The sequence below is a fragment of the Dermacentor silvarum genome, chromosome 10, assembly GCF_013339745.2.
Source record: "Dermacentor silvarum isolate Dsil-2018 chromosome 10, BIME_Dsil_1.4, whole genome shotgun sequence".
NCBI lineage: Eukaryota > Metazoa > Arthropoda > Arachnida > Ixodida > Ixodidae > Dermacentor > Dermacentor silvarum.
The window spans coordinates 6,079,924-6,106,558 of record NC_051163.1 but is presented as its reverse complement, the minus strand read 5'-3'; the positions used below and the strand labels follow the sequence as shown (position 1 = coordinate 6,106,558).

At 46.9% G+C, this 26,635-nt stretch overlaps 1 protein-coding gene and 1 non-coding gene across 2 annotated transcripts in view; one reads left to right on the top strand and one right to left on the bottom strand.

Annotated features, from left to right (window-relative positions):
- Nucleotides 1-253: 253 nt before the first annotated feature.
- Nucleotides 254-380, bottom strand: LOC119432059 (U11 spliceosomal RNA). The gene has a single exon (XR_005188130.1). It is a non-coding gene; the product is annotated as a U11 spliceosomal RNA (small nuclear RNA).
- Nucleotides 381-1,072: 692 nt separating this feature from the next.
- The window catches only part of LOC119431152 (uncharacterized), a 52,005-nt gene continuing 26,442 nt past the window's right edge, over nt 1,073-26,635 (top strand). Inside the window, exons 1-3 of the mRNA XM_049657426.1 lie at nt 1,073-1,195; nt 10,339-10,543; nt 11,122-11,227. Coding sequence (XP_049513383.1) covers nt 10,380-10,543; nt 11,122-11,227 — 270 coding nt within the window. The 5' untranslated portion in view covers nt 1,073-1,195; nt 10,339-10,379. The remainder of the gene's footprint in view (nt 1,196-10,338; nt 10,544-11,121; nt 11,228-26,635) is intronic.

Below are 26,635 nucleotides of genomic sequence, written 5' to 3'. Positions count from 1 at the left end.
AAAATTAATTAAGCGCGTTAACGTTAAACTGTCTTCATCACGCGCTACCAGCGCTCGAGCCTGGTGGCACGTGTAAGAAGATCCCAATATCTTGGCAGAACACTTGATCGAGAAGCAAATAGCGTTATCCGCGCAAACTCTTGCCTGCGTTATAACCGGAGTCGTCGCGCCAGTATGAGTTAATCGCGGACTTTCAATCTGTTCAACGCACACACACTACCAGACACATTCCTGTTTTTAGATTATGCATTATCGGGGCGCCGGTGCGGACGGCAACCAACAGCCCCTTTCCTAAAAATTATGCATTCAGAATCTCTTGATGGCGATTCTGTACACCACGCATAGCGCGGCGCACGGCATTTACGCCGAATGCCCTTTTTAAACTTGAAGCTACCGGACGCCAGACCATAAATAAAGCGACCTTCAATGTTGTACTGGCGGGACGACTTTGTTTAATCGCTTATAAATGAGTATTACTGTCGTGTGCTAGCTTGCATTTGAGGGACCATATTTACAAAAAACAACAAAACGAACTGTTAATTTAAAACACAAACGTATCATTTTAGTCAAATGAACAAGCTAATGTATGCCACTAAGTTTGCACAGTACTTCTTTCCTCTCGTGTGTGTTGATATCGTGGTTCAGACGGGGGCAAACGCTGGTCGATCCTCCATATTTCTCTATGGATCCTCGGTAAGGTTACGGCACCCGAGTGTTTAAAAGAGGGGCACATTCCACATCAACTCATGTTGTTACTTGAGTCGCCAGGTGTGCGAAATGCTGAAATGAGAGCGAATACCTGCGAAAATCGCCAACACCGGCTTTACGGCAATCATTGACGTAGTGGAAAGTGCTGCCATCTGCCGTGGCAAGAGAGATTTTTGTCGCCAATTTTTTGTGGCTCGGAGCATATCAGAGATCAGAGGCATGCTCGGAGGTGATGGAGATGTCGCATATCGACAAGTTTACCCTGTGCTAGAGCCTAAGAGAACAAATATTATATATATATATATATATATATATATATATATATTACCAAGGTAAATGAACGCGTAAATATGCTGCAATGCTGCGATGAAGTGAATGGGTGTTGGAGGCACAACCTGCCGGTAGCCGCCGGTTCTCAGCTGATCGCGTATCTCACAAAGTTGGTCCTTAGATAGCCGCCTGCGACGCTGGCACCTACTATACGAAGGTAAGGGTCGGTATGTACTGTATAATGCTGTGATAAATCGATAAGTGAGGATTTTGCGGGCTGCACATGGTTCCGGATTGAACTTCGGTGAGCACTCTTCGCATTCATTCAAATGGGTCGGTGACGCGAGCGAGAGCGATACAGCTCAGGAAAGCCCAGTCTCTACTACGGCCCCTACTGCTCACTCGGGAAAAAACAGCGATGTTGAAGGTAGAGCGCCGCAAGGCACGAGAAAGGTATAATCCGGCATGACTGACTCGGCACGAGCGCCGAAGGCGCGATAAAGTTTGTCCAACGTACACCCGGCAAAGAAAAAAAGCGCCCCGCAACACCAGTCAGAACTTTGCCCACACGCACACGTTCGTTCGTTTGTCTGCGAATTCGCAGCTGCGGAAAATAGGCCGCTGGACCCTGCGTGCGTTTTTTCGATGTTCGGCGTGCTGAACTTCTCTGCGAAAAACGCAGATGCGGTTACAGGCCGTTTTACAGTTATTAACGAGTCCCATGTCTCGTGGAAGCAGACTGAATTTATACGAACACGTCATTCACGCGAGTTCCGATAAAAAGCGCGAACTGAAACACAATTTGCATAGATCGCAAGAAAATTATTCACCCGTAGGCACTCGTGCAACTTTGGTATGAAGATTGAGTACAATATTTCATATCGATGCGCCAGCCAATTGCTTCGCTTAGTACCCTGACGTGAAGCGGTTTGGCGTGTTTAGAAAGGCTATATGAACGTCTGGGCAAATTTTATGGGTGATCCTTACATCATTGCCTAGCCAAAAATAATATTTCTGCTTGGAACAACAAGGTGTTATTTTCCAATTAGCTAGCATTTACATTAGGAGATCAATTAAGTCATTAAGCCGTGAGCAGACTCCTGTTGGCTCGGCTCTCACTCGGAGGTGAAGTGCACGTGCGTTGCGTTTTTGTGGGTGGAGCTTGTATTTAATTCGAAAGTTGTCACCCGACTATTGCTTATTCAGCAAAAAATGCATCATAATGAAGTAAAAAAAAAAGCTTGATACAGTGAGATGATTTCGTGAGTGTACGCAATGTAATGTAGAACAGGAAAAGCTAATATAAAAGGAATCTTATGAAACAGGGACGAAAAAATTGACATCCACCTGAATTTTAGCAGGAAGCTACAAAGGAAACCCCTACGTGTCTTTGTTTCTGAGAAAACTGTGTGGGTTTCCTTTGTAGCTTCGTGCTACAATTCGGGTGGACGTCAATTTTTCCCTTCCATTTACTTTCCTGCACCTTGCGGGCTTCCGCAGAACTGATTTGCCATATTAAGACGAATGTTAGTGGATTAACTTACAACGTTCTATATGCGTAGTCACTGCCTATAGAGACTCCACTGATGGCTACCTAGCAGGGGCTTTGAAAAGTACGCTTGGGATGCAGTAGGAGACAACGCTTTCTAAATGCCATCTGTCTTCAGCCATCCAAAGCAAGGATGGCCGCTATTTCCCCTTCGTTCGGATGCCAGACCGCTACTTCAGTGATGGCAGATGCAGAGAAGTTGTGGGCCTATGTGAGAGCGCACATGTACACAATGTTACTCTACTATGGGATAACCCAGTCGGCATACGTGCCAGGTGTGTCCCGCAGATGAGCGCAACGAAGTCCAATTATCCTAAGTAGAGCTCGTGTTAAGTAGCTGCTTCGTTTTGTTGGCTAATGCAATGTCTCGATCATATTTAAAAAAATTCTATCCTTGCCGTAATACTGTTTCTGAACGTCAATAATTGGCACACATCATTGGTGAAGACTACCGTATACACTCGTGTAAGGGCCGCACATTTTTTCTGCGATTTTGGTGGGATGCGGCCCTTCCACGGAAGTGTGAAATGTTTGTTCAATTTTCGATCCACGTATGGGAAAACCTATTTAATCGTGCCATATATACCTAACGATGGGATATGTGGCGTCTAACTGTGGACATCCTCGCTAGATGTCTTCATCAGTATCGCTGCTCGGGCTCGGCTCGTCGTAGCTGCTCGGGTCAACCGCACGTTCATGTATCCAATCGTCCTCAGTGCCGTCCATGGCATTGGAAATCTTGGTGACCTTAAAACTCTTTACAATTATGTCCGTGGACACCGCACGCCATGCATTTAAATAAATCCAAGAGCAGACCAGCTGAAGTGATGCCCTCCTTAGTCGTCCGGTCGGCATTTTCTCGTGGTGGCCCGCTGCCATCCATTCAGAGTACTGGTGTCTGAATTCTCCCTTAAACGGCCTATTAATATACACATCCAGTGGTTGCAGCATGCTTGTTAAACCGCCGGGGATGACCGCCAGATGCGTACGAACTTCTGCAAGACGAGCCTTCACGCGCTCTGTGAGGCTCGTCAGATGAAAACGGCACACGAGTGTGCCGTTTGCTGGCGAGATTTTGTTTTTTTTAGAAATTTGGACTGCCAAGTTGGGGAAGTGGCCTTACACGAGCGCGGCCCTTAGTCGAGTGTATACGGTATCTAAAAGGACTCGTCAAGGCACGATGCCTGCACTCATTGCAGTGTTCTTGCTACTGATGAGTACACGTGACATCGTCAAATAAGTGCCGTCAAAGTCACTTCAAGAAGATTCATTGCAAATTGGTAATGCGCACGCTAGTTAAGGAAGTCGTCAAATGCACGGGTAAATAAAAGTGCGAGTTAACGCTGCACCGCTGATACAGTTCCGCTGCGTGTGTTGATGAGCTGCCCTTCCTGCTGCCGATTTCACAATTCAGAATTCCGTTAGTGTCCTGCTTGGAAATGTACAAAGCTATAGAGTCTTTCCAACTTTCGAGTATTTTTTTAAAATGTTACAGAAGAGAGAAACCACACAATATTTTTAAACGCAGAGCAATGCGAGCCGAAGTTAATGAGCACTGGGGGCAAGACCGGGTTTGCTTCTTTGCAGCGTGGGAATTGCACTTCTACGTCGCAAAATATAAGAAAGAATTCAATTGAGTACAAAATGCACACGCAAAAAGGCACTCAACTGTGAAGCAAACAATCTGCGGGGTAAGTCTGCTCAGACAGCATCAAGGTGTAAAAACTTCACTAACATGGCGTGAATTTTTCAGCGAAAATCGAACAGCAGCCATATGCAGCAGCTAACAGCAAATCTTCCCTAGTGGTGGTGGTGGTGGTGGTGGTGGTGGTGGTGGTGGTGGTGATGATGATGATGATGATGTTGCAGCAGGCGGGGTTAGCCTGGCATACATAGCTGGCAATTGTTCTGCCCGAGCCTCCTATGAGTTGAGATCAGGGGTGTGTCAGCAGGTGTCGATGAGCTACGTCTTTTCTAACACATTTCCCGAGCAACCACAATATCGAAGACGTCCTCGGGTGAAAGGTATTAAGCTGTTAATGAATCACTTGCCTGTAATCATTGCGATAAAACACAGTGTGATTTAAGTCCCTTACATACATTGCGAGATGAAAACCTCAGTTCTGCATGATCAAAAAAACAACAGTTCTGCATGAAGCAACTAAGAGCAGTTCAACAAGCATAGAGGCATGCATAAAATAGAACCAAAAACACGATCTGCATGACAGTTGGTGCAACAATTTAACAGGCCGCGTAAAACAGACGAAATCAACCTTGCAAGTCTGCACAGCTTTAACACGCAACACGATGTACTCGAACAGTCGTGCACATTAGCTAGAGCAATACGGTAAAGAACCGGCTAACGGCATTCAGAACCTAAGCGAAATGCCTTTAACCCGCATGCTGCACTGTGGATAAACCGAACCAAAACGTGGGTAGGCCACGATAAACTTCCTCGCTTCGCTGTGTAAACATGATCGAGTGCAACAAACACTGAGAAGACGCAAAATACCGTGAGAACAAGAAATACCTCGCCCAATGGTGGCGATCCATTGCTGCTGTTGCTGCCGTTCATGCGGCCTCGCGTTGAATGATTAGAACCGTGTCACCAGCAAGTATTTCTAACTATTTCAGCCTTCCACAGCGCAACAATTCTTCTTCGACATGCTTTTAAGATTTGGCCACACATACACGTGAAAGGTATTGCTTATTTTGCTCCGGAAACATGAATCGAACAGAGCAGCACGAGCAATGACTCGGACAACTACATCGGGTGGCTGCCTCCTTTCCTGAGTGCACTTAGCTGGGCAGCCACTTGTGGCACATCCATCAGCGCGTACTACGCATATAGGGAGCATCCAACGAGACGGGGGCACAGCCCTGGTGGCGCACTATGAAAGTTACTCACGTGCTAGCTGCAGCTGATTACGGCAAGCGACAGCAGCGTGCACGCTGTAAACAAGGCTCCCTTTGTAAGTTCTTGCACAAAATATGCAAATGACTTGCTCAGTTGCGTCCTAAAATCACAACGGTGACTCAAAAACGACTGATTGTTGGCGCTGTGCTTTATTTTAAGTGTGATGCATCTCTGCCGTGTCCAATTGCTTGCTACCTAATGTTTTATTGGAATGATTAAAGATGGGTCTAGACATAGCAATTTGGCATAGGCTAATTAACATTTAAAACACTTTGTTGTAAACATAAACAAAAAAATTGGTATCTCAATTATATTTTTCTGCACCCACGTGCTAAGGATAGAAACATATAAAGCTGCAGTATTCAGATTAAGGACGGAAATATTCATTACTTGAACTGTCCCGAAGATCTTTGAGAAAGTCCAGAACACAAAGGTGGTGAATAAATAAGCTTAGAATTTGACCTTCCTCATACTTTACGTTGTCTGCTGCAGCTGTCGCAGACGACGGGTACCTCGACTAGAGAATATTACAGCGCCATCATTGACGGTCATTAGATATTCTTTGAAAAAATTTGGCATCGTAAGTTATCGTTCATATTGCACAGGTATTGCACTCGCATGTCGTCGTCTGCCACAGCTCCATCTTTGCAGTATACTATCATATATGGCTAGATGATTCCATTATATACTGGGGTATTTGGTCTGCACGCAGACAAAATGCTAGTTATAGTTTACAGTAAGATTGGAAACATTGCAATAGAGGTTTACTCATTCATGTGTTGTGTGGTACGGTCCATGTAGCCAAGCAGGCGCGCAATAAGCGATCACAGGGGGGTAAAACTGCAGTGGCAGCACCAACACTCATTAATTTACTTATTTAGTAGCTACGGCTGCATTAACGTCGGTGCTATGTACTGTCCGTCCCACAAGCATTGAAATGTGCTCACTTGATTTCTAAGTCTCTTTCAGTGTTGCCCCATTTTGAACTGGTATAGCTTTGCACCAGCCGAAATTTAGTGTTCATGTGTTGAATATATACCAGCTCTGATTTGCCTAAGACTGCCAATGTTTCTATATAATCACAACCTTTTACTGCCTTCTTTAAAAAACAGGCATTAAAGGGACCCTGAAACACTTTTTGAACATGTTAACAAAATGTTGCTGATCTGTCTGAGAGGCTGCTGTGAACATGTGAGCTAAATAATACTGCGCTGCATGCAGCAGAGAATTTACAATTTACTATCAAATACAGCGAAAATGCAATGCTTCCACAATGCAGTCATGCAGTGGGATCAAAAGCAGCTGGCCCAACAGTGCTGCTGGCTGATTTTGTGATCGCGAGAGCATTCTCAGTAATACATAATTGATAATTTCGGGGCTGCAGTTGCATCTCTGCTATGAAACAGTTATTTTCTATTGTGCACATAAGCAAAAAACCACATCCACAGGAAATAAAGAGATGTAAGTACAGTGGCTATGTGCTTCTGTGGTGTGCAGGTAATGGTGGGCATCTTTACGTTTTCTTGCTAGATTTAATCCTAGCGCCAAAGAATTTATTTCAGAGTACCAAATAAACGAATACCACTGTCACTCATTTCAACCCAAGCACTACTTACTGCTATCCCATGCCAGTTGATTTAATCACACACAGCATCTGAACACAGCATACCTCAAAAGCCATGAAAATTATACCAAAGTCAATTTTCATGAAAATATCAAGGGGCTGATACCTTTTCTTTAAAAGGGTAAGATTTATTTATTTGTGAATACTCTAGGCCTATGCAGGAAAAGGAGCGTGCACAAGATACAGAGGATTTCTAGCAAGGCAAAAAAAAAAAAAAAACGCCACCGTGCAAAGTGGTCAAGGCAACAGAGAATGAAAAAGAGTCGGGAACTGTACATTCACACATATCAATTTGAAAATATTTAAACACAGTAAGTAAAAAGTTTAAATAAATATACGAATAGAGTAACAGAGGAATTTGCACATTGATGAGACTGAACACATCAAGTACCACAGTGCCGTCATGTGCACAATGTGCAGAAAGCACAATGACAAAAATAACCTATCTCTAAATAGATTAAATGAGCAGCAATAAAAAAACAAGGAATTTGTGTTGAAACAGAAGAGTGTGTACGTGCATGATGCAACTGTTTCTTTTTCTTTACACACCAAACACCTTACAGCATTAGTAGCCTAGTCACCCAGTAACTCAAAATAGAATTCTAGAAGTAACAAAAATGAATAGGCTGATTTAGGCACTGACCATGTCATTTAGAAGGCAATTTCACGTTTCGATGACTTACTTAAACATGTTATAGTGTGGAAGGGGTGAATGCATTTTCCACGATTAGTTGTACTAGAGTGCTGGGGCAAAGGTTTCAGGCATTCGTCCTTACTCATATTTATGAAGTTATAGAAAGAAGAAAAAGAAACTTTAGCCAGTTACCTTTAGCTGGCTAGCCAGAGTTGCCGTACATTCGCTTGCATAGGGGGTGCTGTAACAATGTCCTGCCTGGTATGCATTGAATACACATATTTGAGTGCTCTATTTCAAAATTTTTTCTTAAGTATTGGCCATGTCCTTTTGTGTGGGTTCCAAGCTCTTGCTGCTTACTTTGAGACGGGCTGAATTAGTGTTTTGTACGCTGTTAATCTCACCCGAGGAGGAAGCAATAGCAAACTTTCTCCTTAACAAACCAAGTTACTTGAATACAGTTGTGTACAAATTTGATTAATCTGGACATACCACTTTTAAAAGCTGTGTCAGTGTGACCTCCCAGATATTTTACTGTGTTCACATGTTTGATGTGGGTACCAAATAGCTTACACTTAAAATGAAGTGGTGTCTTTCTATGAGCTATCGTAATTCACATTGTCTTATCAGTATTAATTTACATGCTATATTTATTACACCAGTTGACACTATTCTTTTGGGATTTGTTAAGCTTCTAGATTTTATACAGTTCTAAATTTTCTACACAGTTCTAGACTTCTAGATTTTACACAGTTGACCTTTCATAAACTCTGACAGAGTGTTTGAGAGAAAGTTCTCTCTTGCAGTCTTTAGTTGTGATTTTTACTGACGTGAAAGCTTGGAAGTGCAGATTTCTTTTTATTTTTGCATATTTTTTTTTCACTTTTCTTCTAAAGGCAACTCCAGCGTTTTTTAACCATGTTAGGATATTGCCATTTTCAAATGGCCTTGACAGTCCTTTCACCGGTACGATAGTTACATTTGTTTAGAAACTCAATAACATTAAATAACCAATAAATGAGGAACTGAATCCGAAACAGGTGGCTGCTTCGTGTGACGGTCTACAATGAGTCGATGACGTCAGATCCTACACTACCGTAATGTAAACCACACAGAATGTGTGCTAAACACGCAGTACACGTGGTGCTAACTGCAAGAAAGCGAAGCTGACGATCTGACGACACGAAGAGCCTTTCCAGCTCTGTCGAACTAGAAAGTGGCGATATTAGTGGCGATTTCAGTGACGAGTTCAGCCACTACATGAGCGGTGAAGGATCGCTGTTCGCTTTTGACCAGCGGCCTCGTGAGGCAGCTGACATGCCCCAAGCTCAACGCATTGTGCTGCGGCAAGATGAAGAGAAGCACCGATTATGGCGTCTGGCAAAACGATGATTGTCGTCTCATAGAAAAAGGGGCCAGCTTCGTCATTTCTGGGCGAAGTGGCGGTGTAGACTTTGACGTCGCAAACACAAAGTGGCCAGTAAAAAGTCGTAAATTCGTGGGCATGATTCAGGAACATGCAACCAATCTTTAAAGTTCATTTTCAGGAAAACTAAACGACTTGCAGTCATATCGTTTGGCGCACATAAAAAGAGAACATATTTTCACATTTTTATCAAGGGCAGTGGACATAGAAAAATCGCCGGAGTTGTCCTTTAAGGTCACTACTGCTTCTCATAATCTATGGCATTTTTCAATATTTTTATTGCCTTTTTATTTCGTGGGAATTTAGTTTTGCTCACTATGTTCGATTCTATTTTTCAACCTTTGTTGCATTAAAGAAGTTATCCTGCAGTATTTCAAGGAAATCTATTACACTCTCTTCGTTTGTCTTGCTGTAATTTTTAACTGCTGTGTCAGTCCCAGTGCCACCATGCAATATGTGGCTGCCTAGGCCATAGAACTCTAAACGTAGAAGCTTGTGATCAGATATCCTGTCTTCTATGCTGATTTCGGGAGCTTAAAAGCTAGACTTGAAGGCAAGGTCCTGTTACTGTTGAGGGCCTCTCCTGTTGCTTTATATCCTTTTGTATTCTTTTCTCTTTTCCAGTAAGTTAACTGGAAATTTCTTAATGATACCCTCTATTCAAACACCACTAATATAGAAAATGTTGGTGTGTAAACATGCCATCTTCCTGCTTCTTAATGTTACGCACTTAAATTTTTATTCTGTTACCCACTGTACGGTCTCGTGAATCTTTTTTTTTTTTTTCTTACCTCCTAATCTCTGCATTATACCGGTGTCACACTGTCACTTTTGATCGTGGTCGAGCTCAATCCGGATATAAATTCTCAACCATAATTGGCTCTCTCCTGCAGCTTGCGCAAAGAAGCCAACCGCAACCAAGAAAGTCAGTCCCGATTGATCGAGATTTAATGTGCGATGTGTGACACCGGTATTATAGATTAATGCCCTCATGAAGCACTACAGGAGATTAGTCAGCCTCTTGAAACCGTGAAGTACGTTTGTTGAGACCAAGTATGCACAGGGAACTTGGATTGTGAGAAGGAAATTTTTCGCAAGTAAAAGTTGGTTGGTGTGCTTGAGGTGTAGTAAGCAGTAAAACTCCCTGAAAGCCCTGCCTGTCTGTATGATGCCATGCTGTTGGTTTAAAGCGTGTACACATTCACTGCAGTTTCATCTGTGGCCCTGTGGTTGCTGCACTGAACGCAAGCCATGGTAACAGACGGGAAACCGGAACGCTACCTGGACCTTGTGCACAAGGCTTTGTCCAAGGACAGTGACATCACGGAGAGGAACAAGTCAATCCTTAAAGATCTGTTGGAGGGCCTCTGTAAAGAGATGACCAACGACCGCTTATTTGCTCTGATATTTAATAGGTAGTGCAAGGGTACACTTTATTTCCTGTGTGAAACTGTTGAACTGTGAGCATTAGTGCTTAATTTATGCAAGGGAAAATTGGCATCCGTCTGAATGAAACATGGGAGTAGAAGGACATATGCATACAGGATTTTAAGAAATAAAGCTTTACATTTGAAAAGAATTATTTCTGGTCTGGGGATCGAATTTGGCACCAGTGCCTTTCTGGAACAGTTTCTCTGCCAGCTGAGCTAACCATGAGGCTAGCGTGAAAGTGAATTGACTTCTGGAAGGGTGCAGGAACATAGAACATTGAATGAGCAATTAAGGTCTTGAGAGGTTCACTAGGTGGAGGAAGTGTAACGCAAAGAAAAGTTCAAATTTATTTGCAGATAACATGGTGTTGCAAATTAGCTTCATGCTACAGTTAGGTGAATGCCAGCTTTCCCTTTGCTGAACCAGCTTTCCCTTGCTTTGTATTAGGGTTTGCTCACATTATTACATGTCTTACATTGTTGCTGGCCAAAAAATTATGCAGAATTTGAAAACAGCGGCACAAGTGTGCACCATTTGTGTTTGTGAATGTTCAACATTTCAGACTGTACTACACTGGAAGCAGCTACGAAGGGCTGCGCATCCGGCAAGCTGATGAGTTCGACATCAATCTTGTCATGAAACTGCCTGTTCAGGAAGACGATTTTAAGGTAACAGACATTTGCTCTCTTTTGCCACCAGCTAGCTTTTGTGGAGATGGGTTTGCACAAGGCTTACCCTACGAGCGACGGTCAGGAAAGGGCACGACGCTCCTCCACTCCGCAACGCACAAAGGCGCTACGGCAGGGTTCGTCGACTCTCCGACACGGCGCAGAGAAGGCTCCGGAGTCAGATCGCCAACAAACACGGGTTTATTCACCCAAGGTACAGCTCAGTGCTACAGTCACGGCGCTTACGGGCCAAGGCTCGCCGCAAGACCGATCGAGTACGCGCGCCCGCTGCGCTAGGGCTAACCGGGTAGCGGTCCGCCAAGCGCGATAACGAGGAGTCGCGAGAACAAAGGTCTCATGCAACCACCTCGTTGCGAGCCTGTGAGCCTCTGCCACGGCGAGGAAGCGCTCAGCGGACGAGAGCTCGGGTGGAGAGGGTGCCCGGGGGCCGCCGCGCGGGAGGCCAATCAGGGCGCGTCCCGGTGACGTGCCTCGCGGGGCAAGTCCAATCCCGGGGGGGGAGAAGCACGGTTTGCGCGGGAAAGTAAGTCCGGCGCGCTCGCCATGTCCGCCATGTTGCCGTTACGGCGGCGGTTCCCGGGGATCGAGCTAAGCGCCACGCGCGAGCTGGGGGACGAGGCGCGGGAAGGCACCTCGATCCCCACATTCCCCCCTCCTAAAGACCGAGGCCAGCCTCCAAAGTGGCTGACCGAGGCCAAGTGGCAAGGTTGACTCAGCCAAAGAGGGCTAAGCCAACGGGGCAAAGTCCAAGAGGGTGTCGTCGTCTTCCTCAGGACCAGGACAGGGAGAAGGGGCCACAGCAGTCCAAAAAGGTGAAGACGTCGCTTCTCTCGACACAGAGCCAGGGGTTTGCCTTGACCACCAAAGTTCCGCACACTGGAAGGACCCCCTGCCAGGTAGAAGAGTCGGCAGCCCAGGAAGGACGGGGCAGGGCAGCACCATGGTTCAGCCAGCAACACTGGAGGTCCGCCGGACTGGAGCAGCCAGGAACGCGCGAGGCATGACTGCCATTTTGGCGCAGCAGCCACCACAGAAGTCACTGGGCTCCCCGGATTGCGCAGGAACAGCAGGCCGGGATAACCGGCAGCCAGGTCAGCAGCGGCAGCCGGAGTGACCCTCCTCGGCCAGGGGTCAGCGCCTGATTGGGGACCAGCCACAATTAGCGGCAGCCTAGGCAGCAGGAGGCAAGGCTGGCACGGGTTCGTGGCCCCCAGAGGCAGGAGTCATTCATGGCGGAAGGACCAGGAGCAGCAGGCCTTGAGGTCAGCAACAGGCTGGCATGGTAAGACCAGGGACAGCCGGCTTCGTGGTCAGCAAGACTGGTGGCACAGTGGAGCCAGGCGCAGGGAGCAGACTGGACGACGCAAGGTGAAGGACAGGAACGCCCCCCGGCATAGCCGGCGTGCCAAGGAAGTTGCCCGCTTGGCTGACAGCCCAAAAAGGGACGTTTGCCAGGCTGAGGCTTGGGCAACACATAAGAGGGTATATTAGGCCACATGGGCCTGTCACCGCTTCGATGTGCGCCCTTGCACCGTAGCTACATTTCTCCATTCACCGGCATGGTAGGGAATGAAGTCCAGCTACCTGCTAGTGGGAGAAAGCTGACTAGGCGCTTCAGAAGGCGGGTGAGCACGAGAGGGTATATTAGGCCAAAAGGGCCTGTCACCACTTCAACGTGCGCCTTCGCACCGTAGCTGTGTCTCTCCGTTCATCGGCATGGTAGGGAATAAAGTCCGGCTACCAGCTGGTGGGAGAAAACCTGCCTAGGTGCGTTTTCGTAGGTTGTACCGGTGGCGTGGCCTGGGGCCAGCCGTATCACGGTTTGCCTGCGGTTCGTTGACCACCTCCCCCTCTCCCCAGTCGTTGCTACGGGCAACGAAAGGTTTGAGGTCCGAGACGTGAACTGGACCGCCGACTGGTCTCCCTTGGGAGTCAGCCAGCTTGTATACCAGAGGGGACATTTTGGTCTCCACTCGGTACGGGCCCAACCATTTGGCCGACAGGGAGGCAGAGATGCATTTGGCGGCGTCACTCAAGACATGGTTGCGTCTGAGGACGAGATCGCCAACACCATAGTGCACGTCCCTATGTGACCGGTCGTACTGGGCTTTTTGTCCAGCTCGCGCTTTTGCCAGGTTGGAACGGGCCAGGTCAAGGGCCGCGTCCATCCGTGAGCGCAGTTCCGCCGCGTAGCCGGAAAGGCCGGCTTTCGTGGCGCACGCCCCGCTGCCGGTCCGCAGAACGCGGTCCATGGGGTTTGGCAGCTCTCTCCCGAAGTTGAGGAAAGCGGGCGTGTACCCAGTCGAACGGTCCACCGTGGACCGCAAGGAGAAGCCTATCTCGTTAAGACAGACATCCCAATCCCTATGTTGCTGGGCAAAGGCCGCGAGCAAGGGCTTGAGGTTCCGGTTAATCCGTTCTGTCGGGTTGGCCTGTGGGTGATACGTGGTTGTCTTGCGGTGCTTAATGCCAAAGGCAGCACACGCATCCACGAACATCTTGGCCGTGAAGTAGGACGCGTTGTCCGTTATCAGCTCCGCCGGAAAGCCAAAGCGGGTAAAGACCTCGGTCAACTTGTCCCAGATTGCGCGTGCCGTTAACTTCCGAAGGGGAAAAAGTTCAACCCATTTCGTGAAGTGATCTGTGACAGCCAGGAGAAAAACGTAGCCTCGCCGGCTTCTGGGAAAGGGTCCCATAATGTCACAGGCCGCGACTTGCCAGGGTAGCTGGCTGTCGATTGGCTGCATGAGCCCGGGGGGTTTGCCCGCGCGAGGCTTCATACATTGGCACACGCGGCATGAGCGGGCGTAGTGAAGAGCGTCACGCTTCATGCCTGGCCAGGTATAGCGGAGCGGCACAACTTTTGGAAAGTCTTAAGGCCACTCGCATGTCCGGCCACCCGCGAGTCGTGGAAATAGCTCAGGGTGGCTTTCCTTAGACTGCGGGGTATCACCACCTTGAAAAACTCCTGAGGAGCCTCTTCAGATGGGATATAGCGCAGGAGAGCTTTATCGGCGTCAAGCAGATACGTATCCAACGTGCCCGCAGCAATACTAGCTGTCCGGGTACGCCCGGCGGCTTTGCCGCCCCACTCCTCTTGGGAGCTCGGCTCTTGGAGCCTGTCAACGATTTCTATTTACAAAACGGGTCGTTCTGCTTAAGCAGATACGGATCCCACGTGCCCGCAACAATACAAGCTGCGTGGCACTCGGCGCCAACAGCAATACCAGCTGTCCGGGTGCGCCCGGCGGCTTTGCCGCCCCGCTCCTCTTGGGAGCTCGGCTCTTGGAGCCCGTCAACGATTGCTATTTACAACATGGATCGCTCTGCTGAGCCTTTAGCAGCTCTTGCCTGCTGAAGACAATACCCGATGAGGTAACGGGATCCACCAGGTAAACGTCCTCTCCCGGGGCTGGCAATCCGAGGATCGCTTCGCCGTCGGGGGTCGCGCCTTTCGAGCCATTGGAGACCAGGCTCCGGTCTCTACTAAGTGCATGAGGTTCGCGCCTTTTGAGCCATTGGAGACTGAGGCTCCGGCTTCTACTTGGTGCGAATGCTCACGGGAGTGGCGGACCAAAGGATCAAACGCCGAAACGGGGGCTCGCGACAAGGCGTCCGCCACCACGTTTGAACTCCCTTTCCGGTAGCGCAGAACAAGGTACCACTGCCATGTCAACGCCCAGCGCGCGAGGCGGCCCGATGGCTCGCACAAGCGCTTAAGCCGGATTGTACGTCTCCACGGCAAACGGCACGTACGCTAACGCCAACTTCCGGAGAGCAAAAAGGACCAACGGACAGGTGGTCCGCTCAATGCACGACCGACCGAATGGGGCCAGTAAACGGCAAAGAGAAGAGCTGGGCTGCCGCTCCGACAGGCGCATGAGGCCTCACATGACCGGCAGACGGATCGACAGCGGAGCGGGGTGACTCACGCACGTCGAAAATGTCGCTCGGATGCGCGTGAGACAAGCGGTAGGCGGAAAACGCGGCGACTTTGTCGGCTGAGCGGGGTGGCTCGCGCTCGACATTGCTTCCCAGCTGCGCTCGGGACAAGGAGAGGCCAGCGAGCAATTTGCACCAACAGCGAGGCAGGGAGGCTCAGCTGCGGCGCACGGGACACCGAACTGCGCTCGGGACTAAGGCAAGCCAGCGAGCGAGCTCGCGCCTACGGCGTAGCGGGAAGGCTGCACCGCGGCGTATCCGTCCGAGAAATGCGCTCGGGACAAAGGTGGGCCAGCGAGCGTATGCGTGCGCGTATCTAAGCAGGGTGGCTCCGATGCGGCACATGGCGCAGTGAACGACGCTCGGGACAAAGGGAGGCCGGCGAGCGTATTCGTGCGAGCATCTAAGCAGGGTGGCTCCGATGCAGCACATGGCGCAGCGAACGACTCTCGGGACAAAGGGAGGCCGGCGAGCGTATTCGTGCGAGCATCTAAGCAGGGTGGCTCCGATGCGGCACATGGTGCGACGAACGACGCTCGGGACAAAGGGAGGCCGGCGAGCGTATTCGTGCCAGCATCTAAGCGGGGTGGCTCCGATGCGGCACATGGCGCAGTGAACGACGCTCGGGACAAAGGGAGGCCGGCGAGCGTATTCGTACCGGCATCTAAGCAGGGTGGCTCCGATGCGGCGCATGGTGCGACGAACGACGCTCGGGACAAAGGGAGGCCGGCGAGCGTATTCGTGCGAGCATCTAAGCGGGGTGGCTCCGATGCGGCACGTACTGGGCACAACTGAGCTCGGGACAAAGGCCAGCGAGCGGAGACAGCACGCCGGAGGGGCTAGTAGGCACCTGCTCCCCGCGCGTCTCAAACAGTTGATAAAACCCGTAACTGGCGTGGCTATATAGGACTAGCGTACACATCCGAGCTGTCGACATCACCTAGGGCGCTCCAAGGAAGGGATCGCTCCCGGTGGCCGAAAGCATAGGGTCGCGAAGGCGAACCTACCTCGTGCTATCGGTGTCGTTCGCTCCGAAGGACGATAAGTCCGCAGCCAGGGGGTGAGGCAGGAACGAGGGCCGTGAAGGGGCCTGCTCTGATGCCATGCCGAAACCACGTTGGGCGCCAGTTATGTGGAGATGGGTTTGCACAAGGCTTACCCTACGAGCGACGGTCAGGAAAGGGCACGACGCTCCTCCACTCCGCAACGCACAAAGGCGCTACGGCAGGGTTCGTCGACTCTCCGACACGGCGCAGAGAAGGCTCCGGAGTCAGATCGCCAACAAACACGGGTTTATTCACCCAAGGTACAGCTCAGTGCTACAGTCACGGCGCTTACGGGCCAAGGCTCGCCGCAAGACCGATCGAGTACGCGCGCCCGCTGCGCTAGGGCTAACCGGGTAGCGGTCCGCCAAGCGCGATAACGAGGAGTCGCGAGAACAAAGGTCTCATGCAACCACCTCGTTGCGAGCCTGTGAGCCTCTGCCACGGCGAGGAAGCGCTCAGCGGACGAGAGCTCGGGTGGAGAGGGTGCCCGGGGGCCGCCGCGCGGGAGGCCAATCAGGGCGCGTCCCGGTGACGTGCCTCGCGGGGCAAGTCCAATCCCGGGGGGGGAGAAGCACGGTTTGCGCGGGAAAGTAAGTCCGGCGCGCTCGCCATGTCCGCCATGTTGCCGTTACGGCGGCGGTTCCCGGGGATCGAGCTAAGCGCCACGCGCGAGCTGGGGGACGAGGCGCGGGAAGGCACCTCGATCCCCACACTTTACAGTCCATAGCTTATTATTTTAACTTAATATACTGCAAAAGAATTTTGGCAGAATTTTGTAAAGTCCGCTTTTTACTTATCACATATAGGCCAACTTCACTAACGTCAATATGTTGCAACATAATTGAACACATTTTATATAGTAACATATGTGCATTCCTTGACTCAAACTCTTTCTTTACACCTTCCCAGCATGGATTCTAAAAAGGTTATTCCTGCAACACACAACTAATAGAATTTCAGCATTTCATATCCAAAGCCATTGACAACAGTAGTCAGGTAGACACGGTTTTTATTGATTTTCAAAAAACTTTTGACACTGTGTTCTTAGGGTGTAAAGATTGCTGCATTAAATGTAAACGAAAACGTTCAAAATTGGATACGAAACTACCTAAATGAAAGAACCCAGTCTGTCGTTCTAAACAATGCCGCATCCTCACCAATAACTGTGTCTTCGGGCATACCTCAGGGAAGCGTACTGGGGCCCTTGTTATTTTTAATCTACATAAACGACATTGTCGAAATAATTACATCACCCATTAAACTATTTGTTGACAGCTGTGTGATTTACGGAGAAATTACTACTGAAAATAACATAGATACTTTGCAAACAGATTTAGATAAGGTAGAAAACTGGTGTAAAAAATGAGACATGAATTTAAATATTAAAAAGTGTGTTAGCGTAAGTTTTTCCAAAAGATTATCCAAATTACAGCACCTAAACATCAATGGCACGCTTATCGGCATACAGTCAGAATACAAGTATCTAGGAGTCTATTTGACCGAATTACTCACTTTGCATAAACAGATTGACACTGTCATAGCAAAGCAAAAGCTAGTAAGATGCTTCATTTTATTCGCAGAAATTTTAGACAGGCAACGCACGAAGTTAAAGAAACTTTATACTTCTTACATGCCAAGACAATACTTGCTTATGCCTGTGTAATATGGGATCCCTATCAAGATTACCTCAGTAATAGACTGGAAAAACTACAGAACCAAGGAGTAAGGTTTGTTTATAATAATTACAGCCCGTACTCTAACGTTTCAGAAATTAAGGCCACTTTAGGATGGGATCTGCTACATGGTCGTAGGCAGAAGCTAAGGCTTGAACTAATGCACTGAATATAGCAGTCAGACAGGTATCAATTGCTACAGCCATCTTCTGGAACCAGATTACATATCGACTCGCTATGAGAACAACAAAAAAATCTCAGCCTATAACTGTAAAACAAACACTTCTTACTACTCTTTTATTTTCCCAAATCAATTAGACAACAGAACAGCTTGTCAGATGATATAGTAAATGTGTCAAATAACGAACTATGCTGTGATATCACTCTTGTAAAACAACTGTATGTGTTCTATATCCTGAAACCTGTTTGTTTCACCTTACTTGTATGTCTTTCTCTAAATGCTATTGTAGTGCCTTTGTTTGAGAGTATATCCGTGCAAAAGCTTTTCATTTTAGTGGTCATGTTTTGTTCCCCCCTATGTAACACCTTCATTGCGATGTAGGTGCTCTGTAAATAAATAAATAAATGTCCTCCTTTATCATCGTGTTATTTAAGTCCACTGCAGGATGAAGGCCACTACCGGTTATTTCTAGCTGGCTGTGTCCTGCACCAGCAAACTTCATCCTGTGCCTTTTTAATCCCATCACTGCACATCTATGCAATTCTTTAATGCATTTATCATTTTTAAAGCAATAGCTTTCTGTAGCTTTTTTGTGGGATTTTGTGGCATTTCTTTTTTTGTCTTCGAACCGATCAGTTGTACTAGCCTTACAAATTTGCTGATGACTGGCTTTGTTGTCTATAGAATTACACAATGAAACAAGAAATGGTACCTAAATATTTTCACTCCACCAAATAGACACCTTCATACGCATAACTTCTTTATTAAAGCAAAGCTTTCTTTCTCTTCGTCTCTGTGCTTTGGTGCATCTGCTGAGTCAATTTCTTGTTGAGCAAAATGCCGATCCTGGAAACAGTGTAATCTTCAATCGCATGGGTTGCATGGTGCGGTCCCCGGAGAGCACTTTGCCATCTTACTAGGCAGGCATGTATTTGCTGTGCTGCAAAATGTGCAGAATACAGTTACATGCATGTTACTGCTAAGTTAAATGACACAAAGTGTCTGCGACGGGAGAAGAACGTGAACGGCTCCATGTGCGTACTTGAAAGTAAAATAACACTGCGTATATCACGTGTCTCTTTGCATAGCATTAAAGGGCCTGCCTCTCACGCTTGCCTCAGTGCTCGTGATTGTGGCACTGACTTATACGGCTAATCAGGTGTTTTTCTGCAGCGAGTGCGAAATTGTCCTCTGGGCGAAATGAGCCAAACGCAGCAGCTCGCACGCGAGACCGTCACCGGAAGTCGCCACTCAGCAAAAATGTGAGAGAGAGAAAAAATACGAAGATGGGGCCCGTGACATATTTGTCACGCGATGCTCCAGCTCCGGTATGGGTGAACGCAGGGAAGGAACTTCGCTTGCTGAGGCTAGATGGGACAAGTGGAAAGAGCGTCTATGTTGGCGGTGACGCTCGCCTCTTGAAATCATGGGTTCGTGGCACTTCAAATATCTTTATCTCTGCTATTAATGAACCAATTTGAAAAATTCTTGCAGTAGAACATTCCCTATAGGGCATGTAACAACTTTCAGCGTATCACCAAAATTTGCTATGGGGCCTGGTGAGGGGCCCTTTAAAGGAGGCCTGAACCACTTTTTATCAAAGTCGAGAAATGCATTTGACATTATAACAGACTATTTCAGAAATACTCTGCAGCAAGAAGTTCAGCAGAAGCAAAGTTATTGGCAATCAAAGATCGCCTGTGATCCCCTTTGGGGTGCTCCTGCTCCTTCAATGCCTTGCACTGTAAAGGCTACAGCAGAGCGGCATGGTGCCCACAACGCTCTGCCTACTGAACGTCACCATGGCGTGCAGTTCAAATTTGATTTTGGATGTTCGCATAGATGCCACTTCCAATTTCGGGGCCTACGACACACCAAACTCTGAGGCTATTCCTCAGATTACGGCTGAGTTGATGTCTCATCTTTTTGCTATGCTACCGTGTACCAGATAGCAACGCGTAGCTATTCTCGTACTGAGTGACATCAGTAGCACATTTCCTTTTTCACTTATCTCTACGACAATCCCACAATTTCTGAGGGTTGAACAAATGTCATCTTCATGTTCGCTCGTGTGAGTATGTCGACAGCGCACACATTGGCTAAGCGATGGATGCCGAACTCCGTACTCACATTGAAAGGATTCCAAGTATAACGAGCTTCGACCGTGATGACGACACACTTTGAGGATGTGCTACTTGGGAAGCAGACGACCTGTTCGACGGATGTTTGCGCACGGGCCTCGGGTCACGTCACCCACATATACCAATCAGTACATGCTGTTGTCCTCAACGAGATGCAGCGATCTCAACGAGCGCACTCGTTGCAGCCGCTGTACTTATGCTACGCTGCAGACATGCAACTGTAGTGGATAACTATGTGCACAGCAGGGTTGAAGTGTGCGCTTGTGCCTCACAGAACATTTATGCCATAGCAGCATAGATGTCATGTGCTAGTAGTAAAGTTTATATAGCTGGGGCCGGGGAACATTTAGTAGTTAAATTAAGTGTTGAATCTTTGCTAATGTCATACTAGAACACTGAAAAACATGACCGCTAATCACACAAACAGGTACCGACTCCATATTCTGCCACATTTTTGGTTTTCATTCAGAGTGATGAACAGTGACAAATTTACATTATGACGCAAAATGTGCAAAATGAAAAAAAAAAATTGTGTTCAAATTGTGCACGGCAATCAGCAATTACATCAAAGCTTGTATTTCAAAACAAGCGCTACGCATCCTAAACCAAGCCCCTCACTCACTTGAAAAGCAAATCACTCTCGTCTGGTTCCCAGCGCACGCTGGCGACGTACATCCGCACCTCACCAACCTCAACGAGGTCGCTCACTCCGTAGCACGAGGCCTTGTCAACCGTGCCGGAGACAGCGCAGGTGCACCCGCAGAACGCGATCGCCTCACCAGCTACAACGACCTTACGAAATCATTCTATCTCAACAGAAGAACCTTCCCCATCCCTCATCACAAGCTAAACAGAGCACAGGCAACCGCCCTTCGCCTGTTACAGACAAACACGTACCCCTCACTAAACGTTACCACAGAATCTACCTGGACACCTACCCTAGTAACATTTGCAAGATCTGTAAGACTCACGCAGCATCGCTTCCCCACATGCTATGGGAATGTAAAGAGCAATATCCGACAAATAATACCATGACTCTTTCGTCGAGATGGCACGCCGCCCTGCGCAGCTCCCACCTCGACGACCAACTCTGGGCTACCCAGCAAGCCTGCGAGGCGGCGAAGAGGCAAGACCTCGATGTCCCCACGTGGGAGGCCTAGGCCCAGCCAACTAAACTGCTGGTTTAAATAAAAGTTTGTTCCTCCTCCTCTTCACATGTACAACATGATTATTCAGAGCCATTTCTGATGTAGCTGTGGTGATTTGCATCCTTCTTCACCATTACATTTTCCCGGCTGTTATGCGGTCCCATGAAAAACGTATCAACAGGGTTCTACTGTGTAATTGCATTGCTTTCCATCATCATTGAATGTGACTACTTTTGCGCAAGGTATACACTAACATGGCCAATGATGTCACTCGGGAGCACCATTAGGGCATGCTAAAAGGTGGCAGCAGTAACAAGATATCATGCAAAATTAGAAGTTGATGACAGCCACAAAGGAGTCGCAGCTAAATTCATTCAAAATGCTTGGTGTGCTTCGACCGATATGAGAATATGAAAGCCTTTGCAAATATTCCTTCCATGCCTCGCAAACGTTAATTCAACTACATTTCATCTGTTGCTGAAGATAGACAAGCACTCGAAGAATCAAAGTGCAGCAGGGTTTCGTTGAAAAAAAAAAGTGTGCATCTATAGAGCCACCGTGCAACTGACTTTAGAAAGAAAACATGATTGTGTTTAGGTCGACTATTGCGCGGTTATGATTTCCTCAACCATAATTGTGGGGTTGGAGGTATTGTGCTAATTGAATGTTAATTGCCTGGAATCCTACTCCAACCCCTTTGGTTCCCATGTGCAACTGAGCACCTAAAAGAGAACACATTGGAGGGTGCTCGTGAGTGTTTATCAAGATATGGGTCAAAGCATCCCATAAAATGAGGAAATGAAGAAAAATTTAAAACTGTCCTGTTGGGAAAAGTGTTTGTTATAAAGATGTAACGAATATTTCAAGAACCCGGCATTGAGAGAAGTGGGCTACTATTTTGTTACAAAACTTCACTTGCCAAGTTCAGAGCTCCTGTTGTGTCTGCTGGGACTGTGGTCGCAGTAGGCGCCCATTATATGTGCGCCTTAGCATTGTCTTCTGGATGCACAAACTTATGCTACCTGCAGTCGTGTCACTGCTAACTGCAGCAGTCGCACAGAATATCTCAAACATCTGTGTGTGTCGCAAGCATCTTATGTCTTCAGCGCAACTCAAATGCAACGTGCTCAACCTGCCCAGCTAATGGAGAAATGAACCGTGTCACAAGTGATGTGCTCACGTGACCCCTGCATGTCACCTTTCCGATCCTCCTCACCACATCATGTTCCTCCTAGCTCTCTTTCATGCTCATAGGATCAGATAAAAAGGTTTTGACACCGCAGAGATATAACACTTAACCCTTTCAGGTGTGAAATAATTCTTTTGACTTAAAACTTAATTTCACCTCATTCCTTACATCTTCACAATCATAAAAATAGTACAGCTGCAGATCATATTAATAATTTTCAATTCTTTAGTGAGTTCTGTCAAGTTTACAGAATGTGGACTCCATGTGAAAACTCGCTACAGGAACATCAGATACGAGAACATTAACTATTTCATGTCTGGCAGGCTTGAAAAGCACCTATCCAGCCACATGAAAATTATGCCTGATGCAACACATTGTAAAAAACAATGAAATAAGTGAACCTGCTGCATATAATGACATACTCACACTGAGCAAAAATACCCAACCTAACATTACCACTTGTTTTATAAAAAAATATTGCACATTTTATTCAAGCTTGCAGCACAATTCCAATCAAAAGTGTTTCAAGATGTATGCAACACATTTTAAATATCATTACTTTCATCAATGCTATTGCTGTTGATGCACAATCTACTCGATTGTGTACACAAGGCCTTAAAGGGTTAAGGGTTACACAGTCTCAAACCTGTATATTCGGGCCGTAACCTCCTTGCACCGCCTAGACACCTTTACGCTCTCAATAAGAATGAAAACATCAGAACATCAAGGTTTGTCACTTACGAAGCACAAATTATTTGGCGCTAATTGTAGCAGTGTGAAGCATCGGGAGTGTAGCTACTGCACTCCCAGGTTTCCTGCGTCCTTGTGTGTTTTGTGCCACAACCGCGAAATAAAATGTCGAACTGTCATCTATTTTAAAATAATGTTTTGCTGTGACAAAACAATTTATTTATTATTTTAACAGCGGAGCTGTTTAAGCCGGCCGTAATGTGTGCCGCCTGCCACTGTGTTGCCTAGCAACCACCTCGTGGAGCGTCGCGCGCTATGCTCCGGAGAGAGAAAGAGAAAATGAGAGCGCTATGCTCGGAAGAGAAAAAATGAGAGTGCGTGCGTTGCATGCTATGCTCGAGAGAGAGAAAATTGGAGAGAAAAACAAATTGTAGGACGCCATCCGCGCCAAACGCTCGCGGTGTCCGTGACTGCAACAGGTGCCTCTGTCGGCAGCTCGGCCATTTTCCCACCAGCTGCGCGCTACTGCGCATTTGCCGTGACGTCATCCCGGCATGTCGTCTGCTGTACGTCGCCTGTACACTGTGCATAGCTTTCACCCCACTTCCCCTACGTGTGCTCGGACTGCAAGTACTTTGCCAGGAGTTCCCCAATGCCACGGAGCACGAGTTACACTTCGTATAACTTAGCATCACTAAGCCAGGACCAGCTAGGAATGGATCAGCTCTGCTGTGTCTAGCCTTGTGCCACTCGTGCAAGCTACCCCGGTTTTTTATCAATGGCAAAGTTCGCAGATATGATGGCGAGATAGCACCACAAATTTAGACACTCACTCGTGCTTATAAATATTTACTTTAGGATCTCGGCTAATGTCCTGCCCCATTCACTGAAACGCACTGACGCTCTCAGTCAAGTACTATTAAATAAAAATGCACTCGTTAGAGAGTACGCTGTCCAATGAGCGGTTTACATATGTTATGTAAGAATGTTTTAAGCTGCACGTTTTGTCATGAGCTATAACGTAAATGAGTCATAAACGATAATACGTATTATCTGTAAGCTACTATAAGACTTCAAAACATGGATGTTTTAAGCTCAGAGTGCAGCATAAAAAAATGTAGCACTATCGAAACATTCACGTGTGATCATGTAGAAAACATGATGTAATGACATTGCATCAAAAAACTATAGTGAACCAAAAACATCACAGTCTGATCCTTCCAAGCCATTGGCTCTAAATAAAAAGAAAAAAAAATTAGTGAATCACAGTAATTCTGAGTTAATACAGCGGCTGAAGGTATGCACCACTGTGTCTTGGAAAACAATTCTTATTCCCGTGCCATATGGCAATGCTCACACCATTTGGACAAGGCATAATGAGCTCAGAAGGCTGAATATGCGCCATTTACATGACCTCTAAAGCGTTGGCCAAAGTTTCGTACTGTTCACGCAGACATTGCCGGCAACAAATGGCAAAGCTGCGGCTTGCTGTGCTGTACTGTCATCGTACACTGCCATTCTAAACAGAGGCAGTGGAAGCCAGCTATGCGAGATGGTGTAGTTTGGGACTCTGCATTAATTTCAGCCACCGGGGTTTCTTTAAATATGCAACTAATTCTTGGTATTGATAAATAATAAAAAAGGAAAGTTGCATGTCTGATGGTTGATTTGAAAACAATTTCCCCGAGCACAGTAGCGCAATGCTCTGCCCATTAAGCCATGCACGCATGCCTAGAATAACTTCAAATGACCCTTGCCAGCTTTCCTTGTGCAAGCCAGCGTTTTGACACACTTGGTGCATGATTCATGTCGCATAGCAACAATTATAAAAGTGAGAGCGTGCAGTCTTCTAGCTAACAATGCAAAGAGGTTCTATGCCTGAGAAAAGACGTTGCAGCTGTGCAATAATTCATTTGAAGCCAGATATGCTGCTGAAACCAAATACTAATGTTTCAGAAAGACAAAACTGAGTGATTGGGAGGTCATGTGTAGTGAAAAGCGTTCTTTTTGATGTGGGAGCGGCCCGCTACGTGCTGATGCGTGTTCCGAGGGACTGTAATAAAGTTTTATTATACCATACCATCTAAAGGTTTAGATGCTGTGGTCTGTCGAGGTGCTGTGGCAAGTTACTACATTGTGCCTTGTGTTTCAACTCATTATAATGTTGAATAAAACATTATTTCTCTACATGATCTGCCACCGCAGCCGAGGACCGTTATGGGACACGTTCGTTGCCTAAATTCGCTTCATGTCTCTCTGAAATTCGCTGCATGCCTTGCCGACTTGGCAAAGCTTCACTTACAATGATTCTCGCAGTGTGTGTGATCTGCGTGGTTTTTTTGGCAGCCTTTCTGTTGCGTTGTTGGACCTCTGCATTACATTACGGGCCCAGCTTCACTTCTTCCTCTCAAATGCAATATAATCTATGAATGTTTTCTCTCGGATCCCTACTACCGTGTTCATTTCTCTTGTCGTCAAGCCTAGCTTCCTTCACTACGTGGTCCTTAGCTTCCTTTCAAGACACCCACAAGATGCCCTGCAAGTTTCAGCTTCATAGGTTAACTGACAGCCAGTGAATTTGTTAGTGATTTGTTTGTAATGCATTCACATATTTATTCATTATACCTCAAAGGTTTGTAGAAATGGGACATTATGTGAGGACACCATTACATTTTATTTTGTGATAGTGTGCCTCACCATTTTGTGTCCGCAAATTGTTCCAGAGCTCCAAATCCAAATGATTTTTTTCCGGAGCTTCTGCAATGTTTCTTTCTGCATTTATTTTCTTTATTTTGCCTGTGGGCTTATGCTACCTATCTTAAGTGCGCTAGTTACTTTTTGCTTCCAAGACAAGCTTCAGATTGTAATTGTGGAAGTCATCACATTTTGGAAGGCAGTCACTAAATTGGCATTAAGAGTGAAAATATATCCAGAAAGAAGTAAAAGACGAATACTGTTTCCCCATTATGCGCAGCCTAAAGCACTTCTTACAGTGAACTTTATTCTGGCTTAATGCCTTGCCCACAGGAAAATCCAGATGTATTACATTTGTGTTGTCTTTCTGTAGGCTTCTCATTACAGAAGATACTTTCTGCTAGAACATTGTTGACATGTACAGAAGTTCATTGCTGCTTCGCACTATTGTGTGATAATAATTCACATATGCTGATTGCCAAGTGGATCTTTAGGCACCCTGCCGCAGTACTGACTTGCAGTGCCTTCAATAACCTTCTAATCGCCTCTGACTATAGATTGCTTTTGTTAATTCCTGTGAATGCCTTCGATAACTATCTAGTAATGCCCAACTGTCTTCACATCTTTGATAATCTCCAGATCGCTTTTGATATGTCACAGTTGACTTTTATACTTTTGACAGC